The following is a 25,101-nucleotide window of genomic DNA, read 5'->3' on the forward strand; positions in this document are numbered from 1 at the left end:
GACCAAATCCAATCCAATAGACTCCCCTGCTTACACTTGGTAATACCTGGGTAGTGTGTATAAATTGTGGCCGGACTTCGGTGGTGCACCAATCGTGTGTAACTCTAATAAAGTAATAATACTGAGCACCAAATCACATGGTACACGTGGGTCCCAGAATGTCATGTCAGGAAAAAGTGTATAAATTATGGCTGGCGAAATGAGTGTTTGTGTGTTGCGAGGGCGAGCAAGCAAGCGAGCGCGGAGAGAGGAGGATAGAAAGAAAGAGAGCAAGTGCAACAATTTTACCATTTTGCAGATATTTTCAACACCCCCACACCAAGGTAACCAGCATTCGGAGTTCCAAATGGCACAAGAAAGCAATCTAAAACACAAATTCCTATAATTAGTCAAGCGGTTGGTATAACTTCTGATTCCCTAACAGACAAGTCTAGCACGCTTTCTACTTCTGGTCAATCCCATCATGACGGAACTTATCGTAAAGGTGGAGAAGGCTTCACCAATACCTCAAGCTGAGAAAACCGGCACATAAATGATTACCCAACTTTTAATACATCTGAATCATCATGAACAAATAATGAGACTGAGAATCCTTACAACGGATCAACTTCGGCGCCTTTTGAAGAATTCACCGAATGGAGTTTCAGGTACTGGTATGAGTTTTCCAAGAATAGCGAGGGGCCAGCTGGAAGAACACAAATGTCAAAGGAAGTCTGATGTGAGAAATGTTTTAATACATAACAAAAAGTTGAAGTTTTTATTAATATGGAAACAATGGTGCCAATGTGATGAAAGCAGAGACCTGATAAAACCAATAGCAACAGAAACAAGCCAATGCTTCCAATTAAGCCTTACTGTTGAGGTGAACTTCCCCAGAAACTCGATGATAATGATCTATAGGCAGGAAAACGAAAATTTATAACATGCATTAAAACAAAGAGATTGAAGACTCCAAGGAAAAACTTCACTCACCTGAAGTACTAACGTGATTCCAACTATACCCATAAAGAGGTGGTTTCTGGTCACTCCACCGAAAACATTTATTTCATCTGGCTTCCGAGCATTGAACTCATTAAATATCTGCAGTTTTAATACTTGCAAGTTAAATAAATATTATATTATAGAAATAATCTCTCTCCCAATTTGACATCCTTCTCATTTTCTTATTTGGGTACAAGAACGTGGTTCATGAGAAGTGAAAAATATAAATGATACAAGAAGTCTCTTCTTTTCACACCCCCTTTTACACATTTCTAATTCCTTCGGGTGTCATATCCATGGGACTGACGCTTACCTGACAGAGGACAAATGCATTAAATATCAAGGTATTCTTCACTTTATCAGCATGAGAATTGGTGTCATTTTTCAAGTGTAGAATACTCCTTCCATGGAAGTTCAGAACAAGGAGGACAACAACTTGATATAGAGCCTGCAATTTCCCAATAGCTGCTTATAAATCATCAATTAGTTGTGAAAACTGAAGTCATGGTAAATTTCTTCTTTTTCTTTGTTCCATCTTCTATGAATAGGATTGCACCTTCTCCTCTCTAGTATTAACATCCCATTAAATCTTTTATTATATTTTTTTTCAAAATACCCCATTTAACCAGGTTTAAATATATTTACTATTTCAATATTTCTTTTTATTTATTTACTTGCAATGCAAAGGGCTCGACAACAGGGTAGACCCATTTCCATTACTTTTCATGGTGAAAAAAATCTTTTATCCCTTAGACATGAAAGATCGTTTTTTACTTGCAATTTAAAGGGCCTCGACAACAGGGTAAACTCATTTCTACTGCTGCTTATGGTGAAAAAAAAAATTGATCCCTTTGACATCAAAGATTGTTTTGACGACATTTAGCAATAAAAGTCAATGGGCAGATTTCAGTGTTTTAAACTACACTTTGTCCCCCCACTGTCCTTGTTTACATCTCCAACCAAATCAGAAAGCTTTAATATTTAATCATCAGAATATAATATATCAATTTAAATATTAAATATTTATTCGTAAGTATACTATTAATCTATTCAAAGCTAGGTTTCTGAGAACCTTCCAAGAAAATACAGACAAATTTTTTTACTCAATTAGTAAATAAAAAAGTTTTTATTGATTGTGTCAGAATAAACAGTATATGGTTAAATTAGTACTTTGTTCTCTATATGGTGTACAATTTGCAGTTTTGAACACAAAGATGGCCACTCTGCTCCTCTACTACTAAGAGAACCCCATAATAAACCAAAACTCTCTGTTTACAAAGGATAATCTCCACAGGTTAGTGTCACATGAAAGTGTCCTAATAGACTGATGTATCCAATAGAAACTTGCACCAAAATCAAATGTCAATTGTCTCACTCCCGTGATCTGATGCCTTATTCTTCATGGTCCAGCCATTTCACCCTTCAGCCAAGATATATTAGTCTTAGAGTCCAGTTCTACAAATGATATTTAAAAACCAGAGAAAATTGCCAATTTCAGTCATTGAACAGCTTGTAACTCTGATCATATTGAGTTGCAGGTTGCTTATTGGTCCAGAGGATGCCAACTGGATGGCCCATTACAATCTCTGAATGCACCAACCATACCTGATTCACTATGGCCATGTTTGGAACCGATGCAATTTCTTGGGAGGTGTTTTTTGAGAAAACAGTGCTGCCTTGGTATGCCATTTTCTCAGAAAGCATTTTTCCTTTTTTGTTTGGGATTGGTGTTGGTTGCTGCCACAAAGGCGTTTTTCAATGCCACATCAGAATACTGTTTCTAGCAACAGTAAAAAAATGACAAAATACCATAAAGGGAGTTTTCTCAGACCACACCTTTCCTGATTTCCAAGGTGTAGTCTAAGAAAACGTTTTTCCAGAAAAAACAAATAACCAAACAGCAGGCATAGTCTGAAAAACGGATTTTAGACGTGACACTGATGTGGCACCTTTTTTCAAGAAAACGGCATCGGTTCCAAACATGGCTAGGGTTCCCAGGATTAAATCCATCAATCACCTTAATTATAGTCCTTAAAGATCAGCTTGTAGCCTGGCTTCCCATTGGCACCAAGAACCGCAATTCAATGTCCCTGTTGCAATCTGTTAGTACAAACCACCTAGTTAACCAGGATTCCCAAGACTAAATCCATTAAATTTCACTTTAATTCTACTCCATGGAGGTAGGGGTGTAACTTGGGTGGGTGGGTCAGGATGGAGACAAACCCAGGCTCAACACTAAAGGTGCAAAGTGAAGGCTCCGGCATGGCCCAATGTGAGCTTAACCACAAGTTTATAAACCCAGGTGCAACCTGAGCTTAACCAAAAACAACTCAGGCTGGGTTTAGGCTCAATTTGTGATAGGCTTAGTTGGGCTTGAACAGGTTTAGTCGGGTTTGAGAAAAAAAAATTGAAGAATGCAGGTTTGAATATATGTTTGTAAACCCATCTTTTATTTGGCTTTATTGCCCAATTTAGGAGTATAATTGATTGAAAATATGCAAAGATTTCATTTGTAAATGTACATATAAATATTTTATACATCTGTAAATACATATATACATGTATGTATTTGTCCATAGAATGGCTGCACTTATGCTCATTAAAACAACTTTCCCCATTGTTCCCTAAGAACAATTATTTGTGAATTCAGTTAATATATATGGTGAGGGAAAAGTTGTCAAAAGAAAATACCAAACCCTATAGAGCTTGCAAAAGCAGTTTTTGAAATCAAAGTTTGGTTTTATGGCTAGAGATGTAAACAGGGAATCTATGAGGACATGTATAAACTAATAACTAGTATACCACTATACCTTAGGGGCAGAATGAAAATTTCAACTTTTATCATTTATCCCTTTTCCCCAAAGATGTGACAATGATAAGCTACCAAAAATAAAGGATTAAGAATACCTGAACAATTAAGTTCCTCCACATGATATTCGTGATTAGAGGTTCACTGATAAAATCAGAAACAAAACAATAATGAGCAATTTTTTTTCACTTTTGATAATTACCATTAGTATACAAACTAGATAGTTGAAAAAGCACATGAATGATAAAACAAGCCAAAAAGCTATAACTATGACACAATGCATGTCAATCCAAACACCTTTCCTATAGCTTGTTGTCCCCATCCTACTATGCCTTTCTAGCCTCCATTTCCTCTCAATCCATCCCAAAGTTTGTTTCAAAAGCCTTAGCCACACTAGATTGGAGGGATGCTATGAGTACTAAATAGAAGCCCTTCATAAAAACAATACTCGGGATATTGTTGACTTGCCAACTAGGAAGGAACCTGTTGGGAGCAAGTGGGTTTTCACTATCAAGTATCGTGTAGATGGGTCAATTGAGAGGTATAAGGCTCGGCTTGTTGCCAAGGGATATACCCAGGTATATGGGATAGATTACGCTAAGACCTTTTCTCCAGTTGCTAAATGACTTCAGTGAGAGTTCTTTTATCCTTAGCCGTGAGCTATGATTGGCCTCTGTATCAATTTGATGTTAAGAAAGCATTTGTAAATGGTGATCTCACTGAAGAGGTATATATGTCCCTTCCTCCTGGTATACATGGCAAGGAAATGTAGGGTAAGGTGTGTAGATTGAAGAAATCACTTTATGAACTGAAATCTCTAAGTGCTTGGTGTGACAAATTTAAAATTAATCTTGTTCAGTTCGGCTATACTCAAACTCAATTAGATCATACTCTCTTTCTTAAGAAAAAAGGCACTCTTGTGACATTTCTTATAGTTTATGTAGATGATGTTATGGTTACTGGCAATGATACAGAAGAAGTTAGTGCTCTCAAGAAGTTTCTCAGCTTTAAATTTGAAATTAAAAATTTAGGGGAGTTGCGATATTTTTTGGGCATTGAGGTTGCTAGGTCCAAGAAAAGTATCTTTATTTCTCAGCGGACGTATATGCTAGACCTTACCAAGACTAGAAAACTTGGTGCTAAACCTGCCTCTACCCCTATTGATGTGAACCATAAACTCTCAGCTAATGATGGAGAACTGTTAACTGACAGGGGAGTGTTTCAGAGATTACTAGGAAACTTCTTTATCTATGTATGACTCATGCAGATAGTTCATATGTTGTGAGTGTCATCAGCCAGTTCAGGAATGCTCCCAGAGACGCACATATGGCTGCTGCAGAAAGGGTGTTATGCTACCTTAAGGGAACCCCCTAGAAATGGTATATTATTTACTAAACATGAACACATGAAGGTAGAAGCATATACAGATGTTGATTGGGCAAGAAATGTGGATAATAAGACATCCACATCAGGATATTGTGCTATGGTAGATGGAAATATTGTTTCCTAGAGAAGCAAAAGTCGATCAGTGTTTGCTAGATCTTCAGCTGAGGTAGAGTAAGAGCTATGGCCCATGGTGTTTCTGAGATGTTATGGCTTAAATCTCTCCTAAATGAGATGGGTGTTTCATGTGATGAGCAACTGATGTTGTATTTTTATAACCAAGTTGCTATTTACATTGATCACAACTCAGTTCAGCATGATAGAACTAAGGAGATGGAGGTAGACAGACACTTTATATGGGAAAGAGTGGCTTCAGGAGTGGTGTACCCACAATTCATTGCATCAGAAGAGCAGCTACAAGATTTTCTAACTAAGGGAGACCCAAAGACAAAGCTTCAAATCATCTAAGGAAGCTAGGCAGGATTGACATCTATGCTCAGCTTGAGGGGGAGTGTAGTGAGAATGGGCAGAATGGGCCGAATGGGCCTTAGTGTTCTTTATTTCTTTTAATTAGTAATTAAAAGCGTAGTTTTCAAGGCACTAAGGCAAGGCTAGGTGACAGAGGGGCGCCTAGACCATGGATTTTTTTAAGTAAAAATCACATATCCTAGGGTAGTTCCTTAGATTCCATAACCAACTTTCTTTAATAACTATCCATAATTTTCATAAGAAAATTATAAACTTCATGTTTAAGTCTAGAAAATCAACTTATTTATGAGAAGAAAAAGAAGAAAGGAAAGAAAATTCAAAAAATATAGGGGCTGAACCCCTATTTTTGTCATAGGAAAAGAAGAAAAGAAAAGGTGGAAGAAGAAGAAGATGTGGAAGAACTCATCCAAAAAAAAATGAAGAAGATGTGGAAGAAAAAATATGTTGATTAGACAATTTTAAGTTCTTCCCTTACTTGTTTTTCTTTAATAATGTCTATTTTATAATTATGATCTCAAAAAAATAACAATATAAAAGTATTTTATTACACAATATGAAAAACTGCTTGGCAAATGGGCGAGGCAAGCCTGCAAGGGTGCCTTGTCGCCTAGGCATCGCCTTAACAACTATGATTAAGAGTTATGTTTCTTAGTTATGGGCCTTATGCACCTTTTATTTTCTTTAATTATTTCTTTAGTGTTGGCCGCTCCATTAAGGGGGCTAGAGAGAGAGATTCAAATTCTTCTTTTCTCTCTTCGTTCTTTTCTTCTTCCACGACCTATTGCTGAAACTTCTTTCTTCTTATTTCTCTTTCTCTCTTTTATTCTTTTCTTGCATTATCTGAATTATTAAGTGTAATTTTCAACTGTTTCCAGTATTCTGAAAACAGTATATACAGCACTGGTTTTCTTTGCATAAGATTATAGGGTGAAAAACAATTAAATAAAAATTCTAAGGTGGAAAACAACAGCACCGTAATTATGTCTAGATAAAATAGTAGAGAAATTCTTTATAGTATCACTAAAGCATATTATTTCTTCTTCCAACATATTCAGGAACCAAACCTTCGGCCCACTGGTTTTCTTTGCATAAGGTGATCCGTTGGTGGTTCAGTAGCCAAGGCAAGGGCTCCAAGAGTATCCATGATGAGGTTAACCCAAAGAAGCTGTAAAGAGATACGGAAGATAAGGGAAGAAAAGAAAGGAAAATAAAACCATCAACTGGTAGTGGTAGATGGCATTGTGATAACCAACCTGCACTGCATTTAAAGGCACACTTCCAGAGGAAACTGCAGCTACAACATTAATGATAAGAGCTGCAACATTAACTGTGAGTTGGAACTGTATAAACTTTTGAATATTTGCATAGACAGATCTTCCCCAGCGGACAACCTTGTGCAGCAAGAAGAATGTCAATTATCAATATAATGAAAATATGACCACAAAAAAGCTACATAAAACTCATTTTATATATCCAACATCCCAGTCAATGAACCATGGCAGTAGACCAATTTCAAGGAAGCACTATTCCAGAACCCTTTTTTATTGTCAACATTTGATGTATTTGCTCCAAGGGTCATTATTTGTCAAAATATTGAAATCAGGATTAAAAGTTTGAGAGTGTCGATTCCAGTCTGAGAGGGACCATTTTGTGCAAAATGTACCAAAAGGAAGGTCAATATCAAGTCTACCCTACCCAATACCCCAAATAGCCAGGACCATCATTGGCTAATGGTCCTTAACCCTTTGCTTTACTTGCAGCATGAATAATACAAAGCAGGTTCAACTGATCAGATAAGGATTATTCTTTTTCAAATTTTTATGTATAATTGTATTTTTAAAGAAGTCTTTCATTTTACATAACTTCAGTGGGGATCCTAAGGTCTGATTTGTAACAGCTATAAATAGCTCAAGGAACCAATATCATGATAGAAAATCTCTCTTCTGCAACTCCTGTTGGGTGTAATTGGAAAGTCAAAAATCTTTACACTAACCTTTACAACTGAAGCAAAATTGTCATCCAAGATAATGATGTCCGAGTTCTCTTTTGCAACTTCTGTTCCTTGAATGCCCATTGCAAGACCTATATCTGCCTAAAATCCAAAAATTCAATATGACATATTTGATTAGATACATACCATACACATCATAATAAAAGCAAAAACCAGCATTTATACTGAAGATGTAATATTAGGTGCCACTTAAAAGAGGTGTGGAAAAATAGAAAGAAAACTCTAATTGAATGACTAAGTTATCCAATAGAGATTTTCAGTCATTCTTTTCCCTAACAACCATGCAAAAGAATAAAATCTATAAGATTATCAGGATTATCTAATCTCACCCCTCATAGTAAAGGCGTGATCTCCAGAAAAGGATTGCTCAATCAATTTACCAGACCCCCCAATGCACCTTGTGCTGGCAAGATAATATATCACAGAAAATAGAACAATGCCTGAAGAACATGGATTGCCTATGCTACTCCCATCAAAATTTTAATTTAGTGAAACCCTGGGGTGGAGGGGACCAAACAGGACTAGTAACAGTCTCAATTCGATTTGAACCAATCACTGCCTTCCAATTTCTCATAATATCATCTGCTCTAAAATCAGCAAACAACTCCACTGGTTTAACCAACTGCACTACCCTTACAATGATAATTTCAATAATACCTCTCTACTTCTTTCCTTATCAAAGAATACCCAAACCTTGAGTTCCTTTCCTCCCAAATGGTCCAACTCAAGGCAGCTCTTACACACCTCCAAAACAGTCTTCTCCTCCACTTTGGCCAACTAAAGAATGTAAAGGCAAAGTGGGGGATTCCACCTACATCCAAATAAGGATAAAAACCATTCACAAATGGAAGTAATAAAGAAGCAGGAGATTAATAAGTGATAGCATGACTCCCCATTGGATTTACAAGGGCACACCAACGAGGGGATAAGCACTAATTAGGCTTTTTCTTTAGAGCAAATTACAAATATTAATTCTTTTCAGGGAAACTCCCAAACAAAAACCTCCAATTTTGGAAGGAATAGGATTAATCCAGACCTCCTGAACAGGGAAAACTTGCCCCAAATTATCAGAGGGGTGAATTAAGAACATGAAAAAGGAAGCATGAGAAGGTTCCACTGGGGGTATGAATCCAGATTCGACTATCAAGTTTGCTAGGATCTAGGAAGACCCCATCAAGAATGTAGAGGAAATCTAATACACCTTTTAGTTACAAGTCCCTTAATTTCCTTCTTAATCCCAAAACCCAATCAAAGCCAGTGTTTGAACTAAAAGAAACAAGAACAGTGAAAATAGGTTTATCTTTCTACCATGAAAGGAAAAACAGAGAAAGAAATTGATCTTTCAAAGCATAGTTTTCAAGGCGTCTAGGCGATTCTGGCCAACACTAGAGCACCTAGTCACCTAGGCGATAAAAATTTTATAATATAAAAAACTAGCTTTTGGATAGTTCCTAATTTTATATACCATTCAGCATGTATGTTAATTGAAAAATAGCAATTCTCTTAATTAAGTTTCCTCTAAAAAATGATCACATTAAATTTCCTCTAAAAATGTGGCAAACAATCACATCTAAAAGATAAAAATGTTTTACATAAATTAATTCCATATTTTCAAAAATGATACTACTATAATAAGGATTTAATAGAGAAATTTCATATCAATTAGCAGCTAAAGAAGGTTAACTTTATATGAAAAATAATCAAGATGGAAAATAAAATAGAAAAAACAAGGATAGAGTTTCTGTTTTATTTAATAGAGAGAGAGAATAGAAAAAAACAGAATCTCTTTACAATTCTATTATTTCTTTCTCTCATCAAATCCCTTTGATCTTTTAAATTTCAATAGTAAAACATTAAAACAAAATATAATTGATATATATAGCATATAATAAAATGTATTAACATATACATTACTTAGATACAGCAATATAAATGACATTATAAAAGCTGCCCGCCTTGTCATTTTTGTCACCTAGGTGGGTGCTTACTCGCCTAGGCAGGCGGCAAGTCACCTAGAAGGCACCAAATTGCTAAAAGTCAAGGTATTTGGGTGAGGCGCCCAGCCAAGGGCACCTAGGCACCTAAGTAACACCTTGACAACTATGCTTCAAAGCAGAGTCCCCACCCAAACGGGAATAGCAGCAATATCTAGGGGCTCTGATGTTTTATTCTATAAGTTTGGTTGGGTATTACAACCCCTTCCATTAAGGATTTGTTCAGCGAGCCCTCCCACCTCTTAATACTTTTTTATTAGTCCCAGGGTTCTATCACTTAGCCCCTCCTGGAGTTCCTATGAGACAGACAACCTTGAAGGTTCTTGACTACCTCATTATGGACACCATTGTAAAGAGGACTTTTTGAAGTCTTCTTTCACTAGAGGCCACATTAGGATGACGATAGATGTAAATTAGGATCCCCAATAGGCACACATGTTCTCACTTACAAAAGACACATGACCCACTCTTTCCTAGCCGACCATCCTCTTAGCCAGGCAAAGCCACTGGTCTTCTTCTCTAACCATCTGATTTAGACTAAATTCGCCCCTTTGCATCTTCCTTTCCTGTTGTCCCCACCTTTCATGTGACATGACTACAATTAGAGCAACCTCCAGAAATGTTCTATGACACGCCCCTTCATCTCTATTTTCAAATAATTACCTATCCTAAACCTCCAAGATTCCATCGTCTTCTACCTTAAACTAGAGACCATTTGCGAGCAAGTTGAAAACCCGAGGGACATCTTCAGGTTTAATTCTGACATGTCAAAGTCTCACAAAATGGAGATCATGAGTATTACATGCAATAAGAACTTCTTGCAAGGTCCCCCCAAGAACTCTTGCAGCCTTTCTGCAAATTGTTTCCACCCTGATCTCTCCCTGTCCTCCAGAATTCATATCATCTGCCTTCTCTTTACACAAAACGATTCTATTATAAACCACCATTTCACATTTGTCCTCATCTCAACTTCAAATTTATTTCTAAACAAACCCACTCAACTGTTTATGGATGGAATGGAACACCCCATCCAAGAAACATTTCAACCATCCAATCGATTCCACTACAATGAAGATGGTGGTTCTTTTCTCTTCTCTGACTTTCACTGAAGCACTTGCCATCATTTTTTCCTTCAAATCTGAATTTTTTGGCTTCGACTTCCATCTCCCCCCTCCACCTTGCCACTGATGAGAATCCCTCTTCATCTAGAGGTGTAAAACGGGTCGTGCTCCCCCAGGGATAACTTGAGGGTTGGCCCGACACAGCCCACGACCCAGGCCCATGCCACGCTGCGGGCCTGGCTGGCCCGCCTTGGGCCAGATAAGGCCATGCATCGGAACAAAGCTATTAATTTAAAAAAATTGACAAAAAAACTTAAAAATTTAATTTTATATGAATTTTGATGTATAAAATTGCTTATATATACAATAATTAAATAAATTAGTATAATAAAATTAAAAAAAATATTTATTTTATTAATATATTATAAACTATATATTATTATACAATTATAATTTATATAATATTATATAAATATATATAAATAATATATATGGGTCGTGTCGGGCCGTGCTGCGGGCAAGGCCATGCCGGCCCGGCCCGTGGACCTAAAACTCAAGGCCCAGCACGGCTCGCACAATCATGTCAAGTCTAGCACGGCCCGCGGACCGTCCTACCAATCCAAATTCGTGTCAGGCCGTTTTACACCTCTATCTTCATCCATTTTGCGCTGTCAAAAAGACTCAATTCATTCAATAAAAGTGTTTTGTTACCAATCTATAGTATATAGAGCTATTCTAAGTTGCACCTACAACTACCTCTCTTCTACCTTATCACGTTCACGATTAAATCTGGATACAATCTCCTAGTTGCAAAAAAACATAAGTTCTAGAAAAAAATCAAACCTCATGCAATGCAGGAGCATCATTAGTTCCATCTCCAGTCACAGCAACAACATTTCCTCTCTTCCGCAATGCTTGCACTAACAAAAGCTTGTCATTTGGAGAAGACCTTCCCATTACCTGCACATCCAAGTCAAACTAATGTCTCATGCCTATAATGGGCAACATAAACAGATGACTATGCTATCAACCAAGAAAAGACCAAGAAGGCCTAAATCTTATAATTTTCAAGATTGTACCGATATTTTCTCAACTACTTCCTCTCTTTCTTTGTCAGACATGGCACGGAATACACTTCCTTCAATGAGATTTGGTTCAAAGGCATCAGCATCAGAACCAAGAATCCCGCATTCCAAAGCAATTGCCTTTGCTGTCTTGATATTGTCACCAGTAACCATACGTACCTGTTTGTCATAAAAGATGCCTTTCAAGTTGACATTCAAAAAAGGCACAAACCACAGAACTAAAGTTACAGAAGACTGACAAATATGTTGCATAATTATTCCATCACTAGCATAAATATTTCTCCAATATAAAATATAAGACATAAGCCCCAAAAATAGAAATTATCAATATAATATGGTTTCATATATGGCAAATTAATTTGTAACCAAGGTAAATATATCATACAAAGTACTGATTGAAGTAGCAACATATGGCTTGACCATAATCAACCAACATACCCAGTTAAATACCAACCCTTTTCTCATCATCTACCTTTCTTTAGCGAGGAAACCATCAAGTCAAAAGTAAAAAAATAGAAACCACATATAGAAAATAAGTTGAAGACCTTGGATCATAGGGATAAAGTCTAGATTACAATAAATACCATATCACAAACTAAATTCAAATCTAGTCACCTAATTAGTGTTCATAAACCTATTAGTAATTCAAATATCCCAAGTGATGTTTAGTTCAACAATTATATTGATATTTGCTAAATTAATACTAGCATAACAATTTTGGAAAAAATAGTTAATTATTGAAGTTGTAATTTTGAGATGATTTTGTCATTATAAAAGGAACCTTTCTCATTAGAGAAATAGATTGACTAGTATTGGTACACCCAACGAGATAGTATGAACTCTACAACATTATTCACAACAAGATAGTATGAAATCTACAAGAAGATTCCGGCGATAATGATGATGTTGATTGTGATCAGAGCTTCAGTCAACTTCAAATCACTTTGCTGAATTCCTTTGTATTGTAAAAAGATCTACCTCATGCAATAGTAATTAGGTAATCCTTGTGACATCAGGTAAAAATCAGTAGTTTTGTGCTCAAAATAGAGCATAGGCAAAATATTGGACAAACCCTCATACTCATAGGGTCTTTAAGTTATTATTTTTGAAGAATTTACTTAATAGTGCTGGAGGTGGTCATTCCCAATCCTACAAAGTTAAATTGTCATGATAAAAATCATAAGGATATAAACACTGCTTTCAAATCAGTACATCATGATCAACGAAACACATTGAAGTTAAAAGACATTTTATCAAAAACTGTGGCTTCTAAGGAACTATGCTTACCATATATAAAGACAAACAACTAGTTGATTTAAGGAGTCATCCAAGCTAAGTTGGACGATATCCTAAGAAAATCAAACTTAATGGTTATATATGCTCTAGTCTGCTTTTCTTGTTTCTCTAACTCCCTCCTCTTCTTTATTTAATGTTTTAGTATTTACAAGTCATCCAAATTATTATTCATATAACAAAATACAGTATATGCATCACACCAGTACCCAGAAATTTCCATCATGTGGAACATATCAAAAAAGAAAACAAGAAGCTAATTAGAAAAATAGCAGAACATATAGATTTAAATGGAGAAGTATAATTTGACCTTAACACCAGCATTAATGCATAATTGTACTGAATCTCTGACACCTGGTCGACATGGATCCTACACAAGAATATAATTATAGACCATGAGAATCAGCAATAGAATTTTGGAAGCCAAACCAAAGATCAAAAAACAGACAAGTTGCATGTAATATTTGAAGTAAATTTTTTCTTATCGAATTTCCTTAGGTCTCTCATATCAAGGCTAAAGATCTTATCCAAGTGAGTTAGGGCTGCATATGGTATGTATGTATGTATGTATGTATGTAAATTAATATGCATCTATCAGTAAAGTTGGTTTGAATGTTCACGTCCGCTAAAGAGTCATAGGTTCTTTTATATATATTGGCTTTTCATGTCAAAGGTTCTACTCTCATAATGTTTTCTTACACTTATATCTATGTAAACTATTATGCATCTATTAGTTGACTTAGTTTGAATGGTTTCTGTCCACCACCAAGTAAAATGTTCCTTTATGTATGTTGGCTTTTCAAGTCATATATTATAGTCTGAGGAAAGTTATTATCACATCTTTTCTTTCATAATATACCATATGAAAACAATTTTTTAGATTGATTTGTTATCACTATATAATATTCAGATAATTTTCACTTTCAATTCTACATGGTTTTCAATAGCTGAATCCGATCTGAGTATAATCAAAATTCAATGGATGTGATTCCATTGGATTTCAAATATAAACAAATGTCAGACAACACTAGAAATTGAGCTTACTTGAAGGATTTGAAAGTGAGGTTATTCATGGTCCTTTGCTATGGTTTCTTGCGTCTTCAATATCTTACTCTGTGTTTACCTCTTGAAACTCATGCCATTGTATAGGCTCCAATTTTTCATTTCATTTAATATGATTCTCTTTTCATTTAATAAGGATACTTCATATTGTCTGCTATGGGGAATAAAAGAAGTGAAAGTCGTTGACAAGGCTCTAACAACTTTCCATGGTGCCTAGGTCATACCATTCAAAACCAAGTTTCAACATATCAGTATCCTGTATTGTAGCAGTAAGCTTGGATACAGATATGTTTCACAATATGCTTTGGATACACGTGGAGATATGGTGGAAAGAAATGAATACACATTTATACATTGGGAAAAGTTTTACAAGTCCCTAAAATACTCAAATAATAATAAATTTAAAGATCAAATAATTATGAATAAGTTCAAAACACATAAGAAATGCAAACTTTTGTAGCTTATATGGATGTTGGGGAGAACTTACATTCCATGGAGAGGGAATCAAAGAACCAATGAAACTGAGTTAGAGCATCGTGATCATGTAGTGTGCTGTTTAGAGCATAGACTGGACTTGCTAGATTGATTTTTGTTAGGAAGATAAATAAGGGTAGATCCAGAGGAGTTTCTTTCCCTATGAGAATCACAGAAGTGGGGCCTGGGACATCCAGTTGAGGTCAGGATGTTGGAATGGCAAATTGTTTCCGTTCTGTCAAAGAACAAAGAAAGACACTGGTAATGTTCTTAGACGGGAACTGTCACAGAACAGATTGCCAGAATTCCACTTGGGTTGTTGGTCACCCTTAGTAGGTTGTATCAGAAAAGACATGTATTCAATAAAAAATTGGATAAATTCCACAGGTTTGTCAATCCAAGAACAAGACGGATAGGAGATACAATTGGAAGATTTGCCACTATTGACAAGAAGAATACACTGTGGAGACTTAGATATGTCCTCTATCCGTTTGGATGCTGACTTGAGCTTGGTGGGAGAAAGATACCAGATTAGAAATATTCATTGAAGAAGATATCACCAGAGAAGATGAGATCCAAGAGAAGGAGAGTAACAAAGACTGGATGTAATCAGGAGGACGATAATGAGGCATTTAAGGACAGAAAAATTTGGAAAATCACTGTTGAGTGGGAATATACAGTCAGAAAAAGGGTAAAAAAGGATGTTCTATAGGAAGAATAGTAAATAAGGCTGTCAATGGGTAACATGTATGTCCTTCAGAAGGAAGAAGAAGAGTTAGATGTCCCCAACAACAAACATGTAAGAGATGTTTCTTAAATAAATTGTTGCAACAATGTAATGTACTAGCGTAGGTGTATTTTTGGTTTTTCCTCTCTTATTTGTTATAAGCTGACACCCAAAGTATAAATGTAAAACTTAGGCGCCGCCAGCCTTACAATATAAAGAACAGAATTACTTCTTCTCTCTTCCTTCTTCTATTCTCTCTTTTATCTTTGCTGAACTACATGGTATCAGAGCTCTGACCTGGGCGCAACCTTCTTAGTTTGTGTTCTCCATCTGAAACTGGATTATTTGATTGGAAGAAGAAGAGAAGACTCCATTGGACTGACCTAGCCCTTCAGTCTCCATTTTTTCTATTTTCTCTTTTCTCTCTAGGTTGTTGTACCAAGAAGAGGTCTGTGGTGGCAGCCGAATGCAGTAAGCAGTTTTTCTAGGGTTTTCTCCGGGTTTTTTTATGGACTGTAGGTCGTGGAATTACTATTGTGGCCCAGGTATGAAATGTTACATTCATATTTAAGCATATGACTACTGTGAATGTCACAGTTTGGGGTTGTAGGGACTGACTACTACTCTTATAAGCTGAAGTGTTTCGGCAAGGATTTATAGACCTACAGTCCAGCTGAACCTCTCTTTTTTGGAGTCCTCTTAAACTACAGTGCTATAGCTTGGTTAGTGTGTTACTCTTTGGCTGGTTTGCCTTCCTAACAGTGCTGTAGAAGTACAGAACGTTTGTCTCAGTCCTTTTTTCTTGAAAAATCAGCAGTAAAATATTGGGAAAAATGGCTATTGAGGATTCAGCAACCTCTGGTATTACTTCCCATCAAGGAAACCTTAATGGGGGAATGGACAGCATGAATTTCTCTATGCCTATTACCCCCTTTGATGGCCTAAATTATCTGGAATGGTCCAAAGGCATCAAACTTTATATCACAGCTAGGGGGAAGGCCGGTTACATAAGTGGAAAAATTAAAGAACCAAAGTCTGGTACAGCTGAGCATTATCAATGGGATCAAAAAAACAGCATTGTTACGTCATGGCTGTTAGGTTCCAGGATGCTTCATGTAAACGAAAATTTCACATGGGCTGACACAGCTTGTGAAATTTGGGAACAAGCCAAGGCAACCTATCCTAAACAGAGGCATTTTTCCAAGAAGATTCATCTACTTGTAAGCAAGGAGACTGTAACCTATCTACATACTATTCAGCCCTTACCTCTGTAATGGAAGGAGCCGGACTATTATCAGACTATTGAGTGGAAGAATGATGAGGATGCAAAAGCATACAAAAAGTTCCTTCTATTCCAACAGCGAGTGTTTGCTTCCTTGTTGGAGCTGAATCTTGTTTATGAACCTCTTCGGGTACAGATTTTAGGAAGTAGGGAACTTCCTTCTATTCAGGAGGGGGTAACATTGGAATGAATATTTCTGAGAGGAAAAAGAATCTAATGAATGTTTCTGAGGGGGAGCAGCCTGTTGCCCTGACTGCAAGAGGGGGTAACATTGGAATGAAAAGGGAGAATCAAGGAAAAATGAGGACAAGGATAAACTATGGTGCACTCACTGCCAAAAGCCTAGACACACTCGGGAGACTTGTTGGGAGTTAGTGGGGAAGCCCAAGTGGCCAACCAAGAATCAAGCCACTTCAAAGAAGCCTTCTCAGAAGAAATTTAGTCCTACAAATCTAGCTGCACAAGATTACCAATCAAATAATCTAACTACTGGAATTTCCCAAGAGCATCCTAGTGGTTTTGTTCCCAAGGAAGACATCACTAACTCCTTCAGAGATCATTTGGAACTGTATGGTAGGACTCTTGGACAAATGGATAGGTCGGTTCCTACCCCTTCTACTTCATTTGCTTCTACATCAGGTAAAAGTGTTGCATTTCATTTGTGTACCTCTACTCCTGAGTCACCTTGGATCATTGACTCAGGGGCATCAAACCATATAACTGGTAAGTCAAATTTATTTCAGACCTACACTCTTCTCTCTAGGAGGGATAAAGTGATACTTGCTTATGGGTCTCTATCCACTATTGTTGGTCAGGGATCTGTATCCCTTCCTAATGGCCTTGTTTTACCCCATGCCCTTCATGTTCCCAAACTTCCTATTAATTTGTTATCCATAAGTAGTATTACTCAATCCTTAAACTATTGCATAACCTTTTCTCCTCGTTCTTGTGTTTTCCAAGATTTAGCCTCAAGGAGGACGATTAGTAAAGGAGATATGGTTGATGGCCTCTACATCCTGGAGAACAAAGTTGGTCCTGCAGCATCAACTCCTATGAGTCTTATGAGTCAATCAATGAGTCAATCAATGAGTCAATCTACAAAAAGTCAATTGTGGTTGTGGCATAATCTCCTTGGTCATTTGTCCTTTGAGTCTCTCAAAGTTATGTTCCCTAAACTTTTCAAGAATGTGTCTATCACTAGTTTAACATTGCCAAACATGTCAATTGAGTTAGCATTGTAGAACAACTTTTCCATCAAATAATAAAAGATATGCTTTGCCTTTCCATGTTGTCTTTTCTAATGTTTGGGGCCCTGTGAGCATACCTACTGAGGGTGGGTACAAGTATTTTATTAGCTTTATTGATGATTATTCGAAATACACTTGGATATATCCTATGCATTCCAGAGAAGAAGTACCCAGAATTGTGAAAGATTTACGCCGCATGGTCTTTACTCGATTTCATGTTGAAGCTCAAATTTTCCAATCGGATAATGCAAAGGAATACTTTCATCATGACTAGTTGAATTTTCTCCTCTCATGGATCTCTTCATAGAAGTTCATGTGACAGAACACCATAAAAGAATGGTATTGCCGAAAGGAAGAACCGACATCTTCTTGAAGTTGCCCGTAGTATAATGATTCACATGAATGTTAAAAAACGATTTTGGGTTGATGTTGTGATGGCCGCAGCTTATGTTTTCAATCGAATGCCATCAGCCTCTTGCAATACAAGGCCCCACATCAACTTCTTTTCCCTCAATCCCCTTTATTTTCTATTCCTCTACGTGTGTTTGATTGTAATTGTTTTGTTCATGCCCTATCTCTTAACCGGGGTAAGTTGGACCCCAAGTCGATTCCATGTGTATTTTTGGGTTATCCATCTTCCCAGAAGGGCTACAAATGCTTTAATCCTGTCACACATAAGTATTTTGTATCAATGAATGTGTCCTTTTTTGAATCTGAATCCTTCTTCCAAGCCTCTCCTCAGAGGGAGAATAGTGTGGAGGAGAGGCAAGTTTCTCTTCCCTCAATTCCTAACTCCTCTCCATTCAATCGAAAGGGACAGCTGAATTTAAAGGCTATGGAGCAGCTAGAAACTATACATCCAACACCATCTGACTCCTCGAAGGAAAATCTAGGTACTCTTGTTCCCCTTGACATTACTAAACCTATATTGCTATTGATGATTCTACCAATGATCTTGATGTCTCAACTGATCATAGGAAAGGAGTTAGATCATGTACTACTAAGCATCCTATTGCTCAAATATTGTCCTATGAAAACATTGCACCTTGGTTTCGTGCTTTTCTAACTACCATTGATTGTGTTTCCATTCCCAAAAGTGTTGAAGCCTTACCTATACCTGAATGGGCAGATGCAATGAAAGAAGAAATTTGTGCTCTACACAAACACCTAGGAGTTGGTGAGTCTTCCTGAAGGCAAGGAGCCAGTAGGGCGCAAGTGGGTATTCACAGTAAAGCACAGAATAGATGGGTTGGTTAAGAGGTATTAGGCCAAGTTAGTTGCAAAAGGGTATACACGAGTGTATGGGGTCAATTATGCAGAAATATTTGCCCCAATTGCTAAAATGAAGACTATTCGGATTATGCTATCCTTCGTTGTTAACTTTGATTGGGAACTCCACCAACTAGATGTCAAAAATGTGTTCTTGAATGGGGATCTTGAAGAAGTATACATGATTCAGCCTCAAGGGTTTGTAGCATAAGGGTGTGAAGGGAAAGTTTGCAAACGGAAAAAAAAAAAATCATTGTATGGTTTGAAACAATCCCCAAGGGCCTGGTTCAGCAAATTTCACTTGGCTCTTCAACAAATTGGGTTCAAGCAGTGCCAATCTGACCATACTCTGTTTGTCAAAAGAAACTGGAAATTGGGACTCTAAGATTCAAAAGGTTAAAGAATCCCTTGATGTACAGTTTGAGGTGAAAAATCTGGGACAGCTACGTTATTTCCTTGGTATTGAGGTTGCCCGCTCTAAAAAGGGCAGCTTCATTTCTCAAAGGAAATATGTCCTAGATCTCTTGCAAGACACAGGAAATTTAAAAGCAAAACCTATAAATTCCCTTATTGATGAAAACCATCGGCTTGGTGATTGTACTGGAAAACCAGTGACAGATATCAAGAAGTTTCAAAGGTTGGTAGGAAGACTTCTCTACCTATCAATGACTCGGTCCGATATAGATTATGTTGTTGGTCCTTAGTCAGTTTATGCATGCACCAACATCCTCCCATTCAGAGGCAGTTGAAAGAGTACTCAGATATCTAAAGAAATATCCAGGAACTGGGTTACTATTCAAGAAACATGGTCATATGAAAGTGGAAATCTACACAGATGCAGATTGGGTCAAAGCGGTTGATGACAGAAAATCAACTAGTAGATATTGTACCTTTGTTGGTGGAAATTTGGTCACTTGGAGGAGCAAAAAACAAAGTGTAGTGGCCAGATCTAGTGTTGAGGCCAAGTATAGGGTCATGGCGCATGGAGTTGCTGAAGTGCTATGGGTAAAAAATTTGATTGGAGAGTTAGGCTTCTCTGTTGATGGTCCAATGTCTCTCTATTGTGACAATAAAGCAGCCATTAATATTGCAGCCAATCCAATTCTTAATGGCAGGACCAAGCATGATTGACATATATGCTCCAACTTGAGGGGTCTTCACTATTTGCGACATAATGAATTGTGTGACAAGTTAGGCATGATTGACAAATAGGCTCCGACTTGAGGGGGAGAGTTGCAACATGTAATGTACTATCATAAGGGTATTTTTGGTTTTTCCTCTCTTATTTGTTATAAGTTGTCGCCCTAAGTATAAATATAAAACTTAGGCGCCGCCAACCTTACAATATACAGAACAGAATACTTCTTCTCTCTTCCTTCTTCTATTCTCTCTTTCATCTTTGTTGAACTACAATAATAAAATAGGCAGAGTTTTCATGAATAAAAAGTTGTTTAATCAACCATTATATTCAACAGTTTAGACAAGGTAAAGATTTGTTTGGTGGCAGGAAATCCAGGCCATTGAGGAGCTTCAGCAATGGTCGAGGTTGCAAAAAGTTTGATGCCAGGCTAGGTTGGTTCAGGTCAACAAGGTTTAAGTCATGAGGGGCCAGGTCAGATATGGAGTTTGAGTTAAATTGTTGCCGTTGGGATTCTAATCTTGGTTTAGATCATGGAGGGCAGCATAGTAGTTTTAGAAGATGGGAGGGGTCGGCTAAAAGTGCTATAAGCAACAAAGGAAATTGAAAATCTCTAATTACATAGGAAAAGGAGAGGAGCCACGACCTCTCATGGGAAGGTGGTTGAGGTATGTTTCAAACATTTGGAGCATGATCAAGATTCTTCCTCTAAACATTGAGGATGAAAGAGGTCATGAGGTACAGAGGATTATGTAGAGAAGATGGGCCAAATGGCCCATAGCCCACAGCTTATGTTTTAAATTTATGTTTATGTTCTGTTTTGTTAATGGGCCTTTTCTTTATCGGCCTGTTAACAATTGTTTAGGTTTATGTTTAATTAGCTAGCAACCCAACTAAGGGCTTACTTGTAATTTCTAATTAATAGTGATTAACCTCTAATGAAAAGGGCCAGGGATAGGAGAAGCTAAACGAACAACTGTGCTTGTGTGTCAATGAAGTACTACTGTGCTGGTCCAGCACCCATTGAGATTGCATGAGCATCATAGTGGGTGGTAGTTTGATTGCTTCTAAATCTATTCCACCATCCAACCTTACTTCGGCAACAAAATTGAGTAACAGTCATGAAGTAGGTCAAAATGCGGTCTCTTTTTTAGATGATTTCAACACCAAAAGGCATAACAAGGGAGATTGTCTACAAAGCTTCTATTGGTAAGATAGGAGTCAATTTCAGAAATAAGAGAAAGTTGTCGCAGAGAGCTATTATAAAATTTAATAATGTTATTGTTGAAGAATTTTCAGCAAAGGACCAATAGGTAGGGATGAGTATCATCATGGGAAAATGCAATGTATTAAAAGGACAGAAAAAAAAAAACAAATTTCAGTTCATATTACAAAAATATTTTCTAAGTTAGGATGTGATTTACCATTTATGTGAAATTGGGCCTTACTTTCAAAAGGGTTTACAAAAGGAAGAAGGTTAAAATGGTTGCTCAGACAAGAAAGAAATTGAGAAAAAAACAGGCACTTTCGGGAACTGAGAATCAAATGCAAGATACAATAAATGGTGTAGGTTTATACACGGATTGGAACAATAAATGGGCTTAAGTGAAAAACGAAGATGCTAGATATGACCAATTCAAGGATATGTTGGTCAGCACAAATTTACCAAAAGACATCCAAAACGAAACAAAGGGGTTAAAGGTATTGGAAAGAACATGCATAAAAAACATTACAAGAAGAAATACAGAACATGACCAATTACAGAACAAATGGATCATAGGATGAGTTTTTCTATATTATCAAAAAGTATCAGGTATTAAAGTTTAATTATGGAGGAAAAACAACCACAGTATTGAGGCAAATACAAATGACCACATTTACCTTTATGCCTACAATAGCAAGCAAAATTAGGTCATCCTCAGGTAACTGCCATCCTGCTCGCTCCTCTTCCTCCTTGGGAACATTATCCAAATCATATGGTCTATAAGCAACAGCAACACAGCGCAAGCTACCAGCAGCCATATCTTCAATAGCTCTCCTAAAAGCTTTATCCTGAAGGGCCAAAGGGGTAGAGAATTATTTTATTGAGGATATCTGAGTAAAAGTTGATATAACCTTGAGTTCACAATGGAAAATCTTGATGAAATCATTGCTACCCAAATATGAAAACCACAATCATATGGCTGCACTAGGTATTGGAAAATTTTTCACTATTTACAAGGAAACTTGAGAACAAGGGAAAATAACATAAATAATTGTTTGGCTTTTAGATACAATCACAAAACCAATATATTTGCAATTTGCTTTCATAATAAACTTGAAAATTTTAGTTCTAATTGACTTCTATAAAACAAATGACCTAATTTTAGTTGAGAAAGAGAAGAAGGAAGAGAGTAAAACAGTGGAGTGATGGAAATTTGAATATTTTTAAGAGTGCTCCTAACTTGTCCAAAAATTCACGCTCATTAACAGATGGCTTACCTTATCTTCACCCATTGGTTCCCTAGAGCCATTTTTGTCCAAATATGCTGTACATGAAGCTAGGACTATTTCGGCAGCCCCTTTCCAATGTATATGAACTTCAGAATTAGGCTGCAATTATAGAATGAAACAGTAAAATTTTATTAGCATGATCATCAAACAATCTGCAATATGGTCAACGTGAAAGTGACTGCAAGAAAGCCTGCTAATTCAATAAATGTCAGGTAAGTGCCTGCATCTGCAACACACACTAATACCATGAAGAGAGAAGTATATATGTCAAAGATACAAATACCAACAGCTATTCTAACGAGGCAACAAAAATGCATGCATACAATTACAAGCTTTAAATAAAGTCACATGCTCAAAAACCTGGATACCTCACCCCCCCATGCCCATAGATTACTTACTGTCAAAATATTACCCTAAAACATAAATAAATATGTTGGAAATTCTTAGTCAAAGCATAGGTTTCAGGTTCAGTGAATGCAAACATGCAAAATTTTAGCTTTCTCTTGCTCAATAGAATATCTAGAGAAACGATCATGCAATTACAGAATTAATCAACATTCTTCTCATCTGAAAATAAAAAGATGAGCATTCATCATGAATTAGAATAACTACAAGATGAAATCAACAAAATGAATCAAAGAAAATGTTAACTTGACACAGAATGAAAGTTTCTTGGCACTTGTAGCAAGCAGTACCCAAAAAAAATACATTAATGAAACTTTTGTACATACAAGTCATCCAAATCCAAAGCCAATAGCAGGTTAAGCAATCAAAGCATAAACAATATCTTCCATGCTGCTGCATTATATTATGTATATTCGAAAGTAATATTTTCTATTGCACTATAATGTTACACCTTGATTGATTTGTTTTCCTTCTTCTTAAGTGCAGTACCTCTTCTATTAATCAGAAACATATAATAAGAACTATCAGACTATCAGACTTCATGGCATCAATGAGAAACATCAAGTAAAACCACCCAACATTACTAAGATGACTAAACATAAAAAACAAGCACAAATAATGAATAAAGATGAATTACCAGTTGTACTGCAACACCACCACGCTTTTTCTCCGAGTTGAAAGGGAATACATGAAGAATTGATGACTCAGATCTGACACGATCAAACTTCATCCCCAGCTACAAAACAGGTCAAAGTAATAATATCAGGTCAAGAAATATAAATATAAAGGATGGTAACCACAAAATCACATTAGTCAAGGTACCTTGACACCCCAATAAAGGATTGCCTTTTCTGTAGGTGATCCAGATATCTCTACATTTCCACCACCCTGTAAAGCGGAACAGATTTTAATAGAGATTATACAACAAACTACTAATAAATACTTTTCCAAATTGAAGATGAACTAGCCACCATACTACAAAAACAATGAATAGCCCAGGGAATAGCCTAAGTATTTAAGGGTAAAGAGTTAAAGACCAAAAGAAATGCTCAGATAAAAAGTAATAGTCCCTATGTGACAAATTTCATAAACGGCATCAAATGATGAAATCTGTGGTTAGTCACATTAGTCAAGGAACCTTAGCTCCTTTTCTTTGTAAGTTTATTTCCATTTAATGAAATCTGTGGTTATTGATAAAAAAAAAAAATCATAAACGGCATCAAATGATGAAAAATGAAATAAGATGCCACATTTATATATTTCCAGCATGGACCAAATAAATTACCACCAGAAGAAAAACAACCATCATCATACTCGATGATTTAAAAGGTGCACCTATAGGCACTCGGGCGAGGCGCATTTTAAGGTATGTGCCTCGCCTAGGTCCTAGGAGCAGCACTTTCAAAAGGTGTGCACCCAGTGCATTTGGTGCGCTTTGCACTTCAACCCAGGCGTGCACCTTTTTAATTTTTTGTGCCTTTTTGTTTTTTTATGCCAATGTTGTTCATTCAATCATCCTAGTAAAATATCTTCTTAAAAGACCATCGACATTATAAAACCATTTATTTTTGTGTCAGGATTAAGAATTTAAGACCCTAGCATGAATTTGTTTGGGCTTGCCTCAGGGGGCTTAGTACAAAAGCAGCTCGTAAAATCAGGAACGAAAGATGTTTTACATCACATTGGCTATTTGAAGTAATGCAATTGAGGAAACAAAGAGATTGTGGGTTTAACATGCCAGAAAATGTTTTATATGTTTAATGTATTTTAAATTTTCATTTGAATGCACTTTATAGTTTTTTTTTTGCAGTTTTTTAATTTTGTTGGTATTTTTCTGAATTTTCTGACATTCTTTTGACTATTTTTCTATTTTTGTGCCTTGCTTCAAAAAGGTGCAT

The 25,101-nt window shown here is 36.6% G+C and overlaps 1 protein-coding gene across 7 annotated transcripts in view; it reads right to left on the reverse strand.

The window, feature by feature from the left end:
* Positions 1-255: 255 nt before the first annotated feature.
* Positions 256-25,101, reverse strand: part of LOC148843953 (calcium-transporting ATPase 5, plasma membrane-type-like) — a 73,341-nt gene continuing 48,495 nt past the window's right edge. For 4 of the 7 annotated variants that reach the window (XM_088956671.1, XM_088956669.1, XM_088956672.1 and 1 more), the window contains exons 20-35: positions 24,026-24,091; positions 23,841-23,939; positions 22,787-22,897; positions 22,187-22,357; positions 13,417-13,476; positions 11,808-11,972; positions 11,572-11,688; positions 7,656-7,754; positions 6,916-7,053; positions 6,727-6,827; positions 3,889-3,934; positions 1,295-1,429; positions 973-1,080; positions 803-894; positions 598-685; positions 256-512 (exon numbers count right to left, since the gene is read on the reverse strand). In XM_088956671.1, the coding sequence (XP_088812797.1) occupies positions 604-685; positions 803-894; positions 973-1,080; positions 1,295-1,429; positions 3,889-3,934; positions 6,727-6,827; positions 6,916-7,053; positions 7,656-7,754; positions 11,572-11,688; positions 11,808-11,972; positions 13,417-13,476; positions 22,187-22,357; positions 22,787-22,897; positions 23,841-23,939; positions 24,026-24,091 (1,590 nt within the window). In that variant the 3' untranslated portion in view covers positions 256-512; positions 598-603. Of the gene's footprint in view, positions 513-597; positions 686-802; positions 895-972; positions 1,081-1,294; positions 1,430-2,136; positions 2,402-2,998; positions 3,082-3,888; positions 3,935-6,726; positions 6,828-6,915; positions 7,054-7,655; positions 7,755-11,571; positions 11,689-11,807; positions 11,973-13,416; positions 13,477-22,186; positions 22,358-22,786; positions 22,898-23,840; positions 23,940-24,025; positions 24,092-25,101 lie in introns of those variants that run through there. The other 3 variants (XM_088956676.1, XM_088956675.1, XM_088956674.1) reach the window with 2 other exon arrangements.

This window comes from Nelumbo lutea, chromosome 8 (assembly GCF_056320005.1).
Source record: "Nelumbo lutea isolate HS-2025 chromosome 8, American lotus-T2T, whole genome shotgun sequence".
NCBI lineage: Eukaryota > Viridiplantae > Streptophyta > Magnoliopsida > Proteales > Nelumbonaceae > Nelumbo > Nelumbo lutea.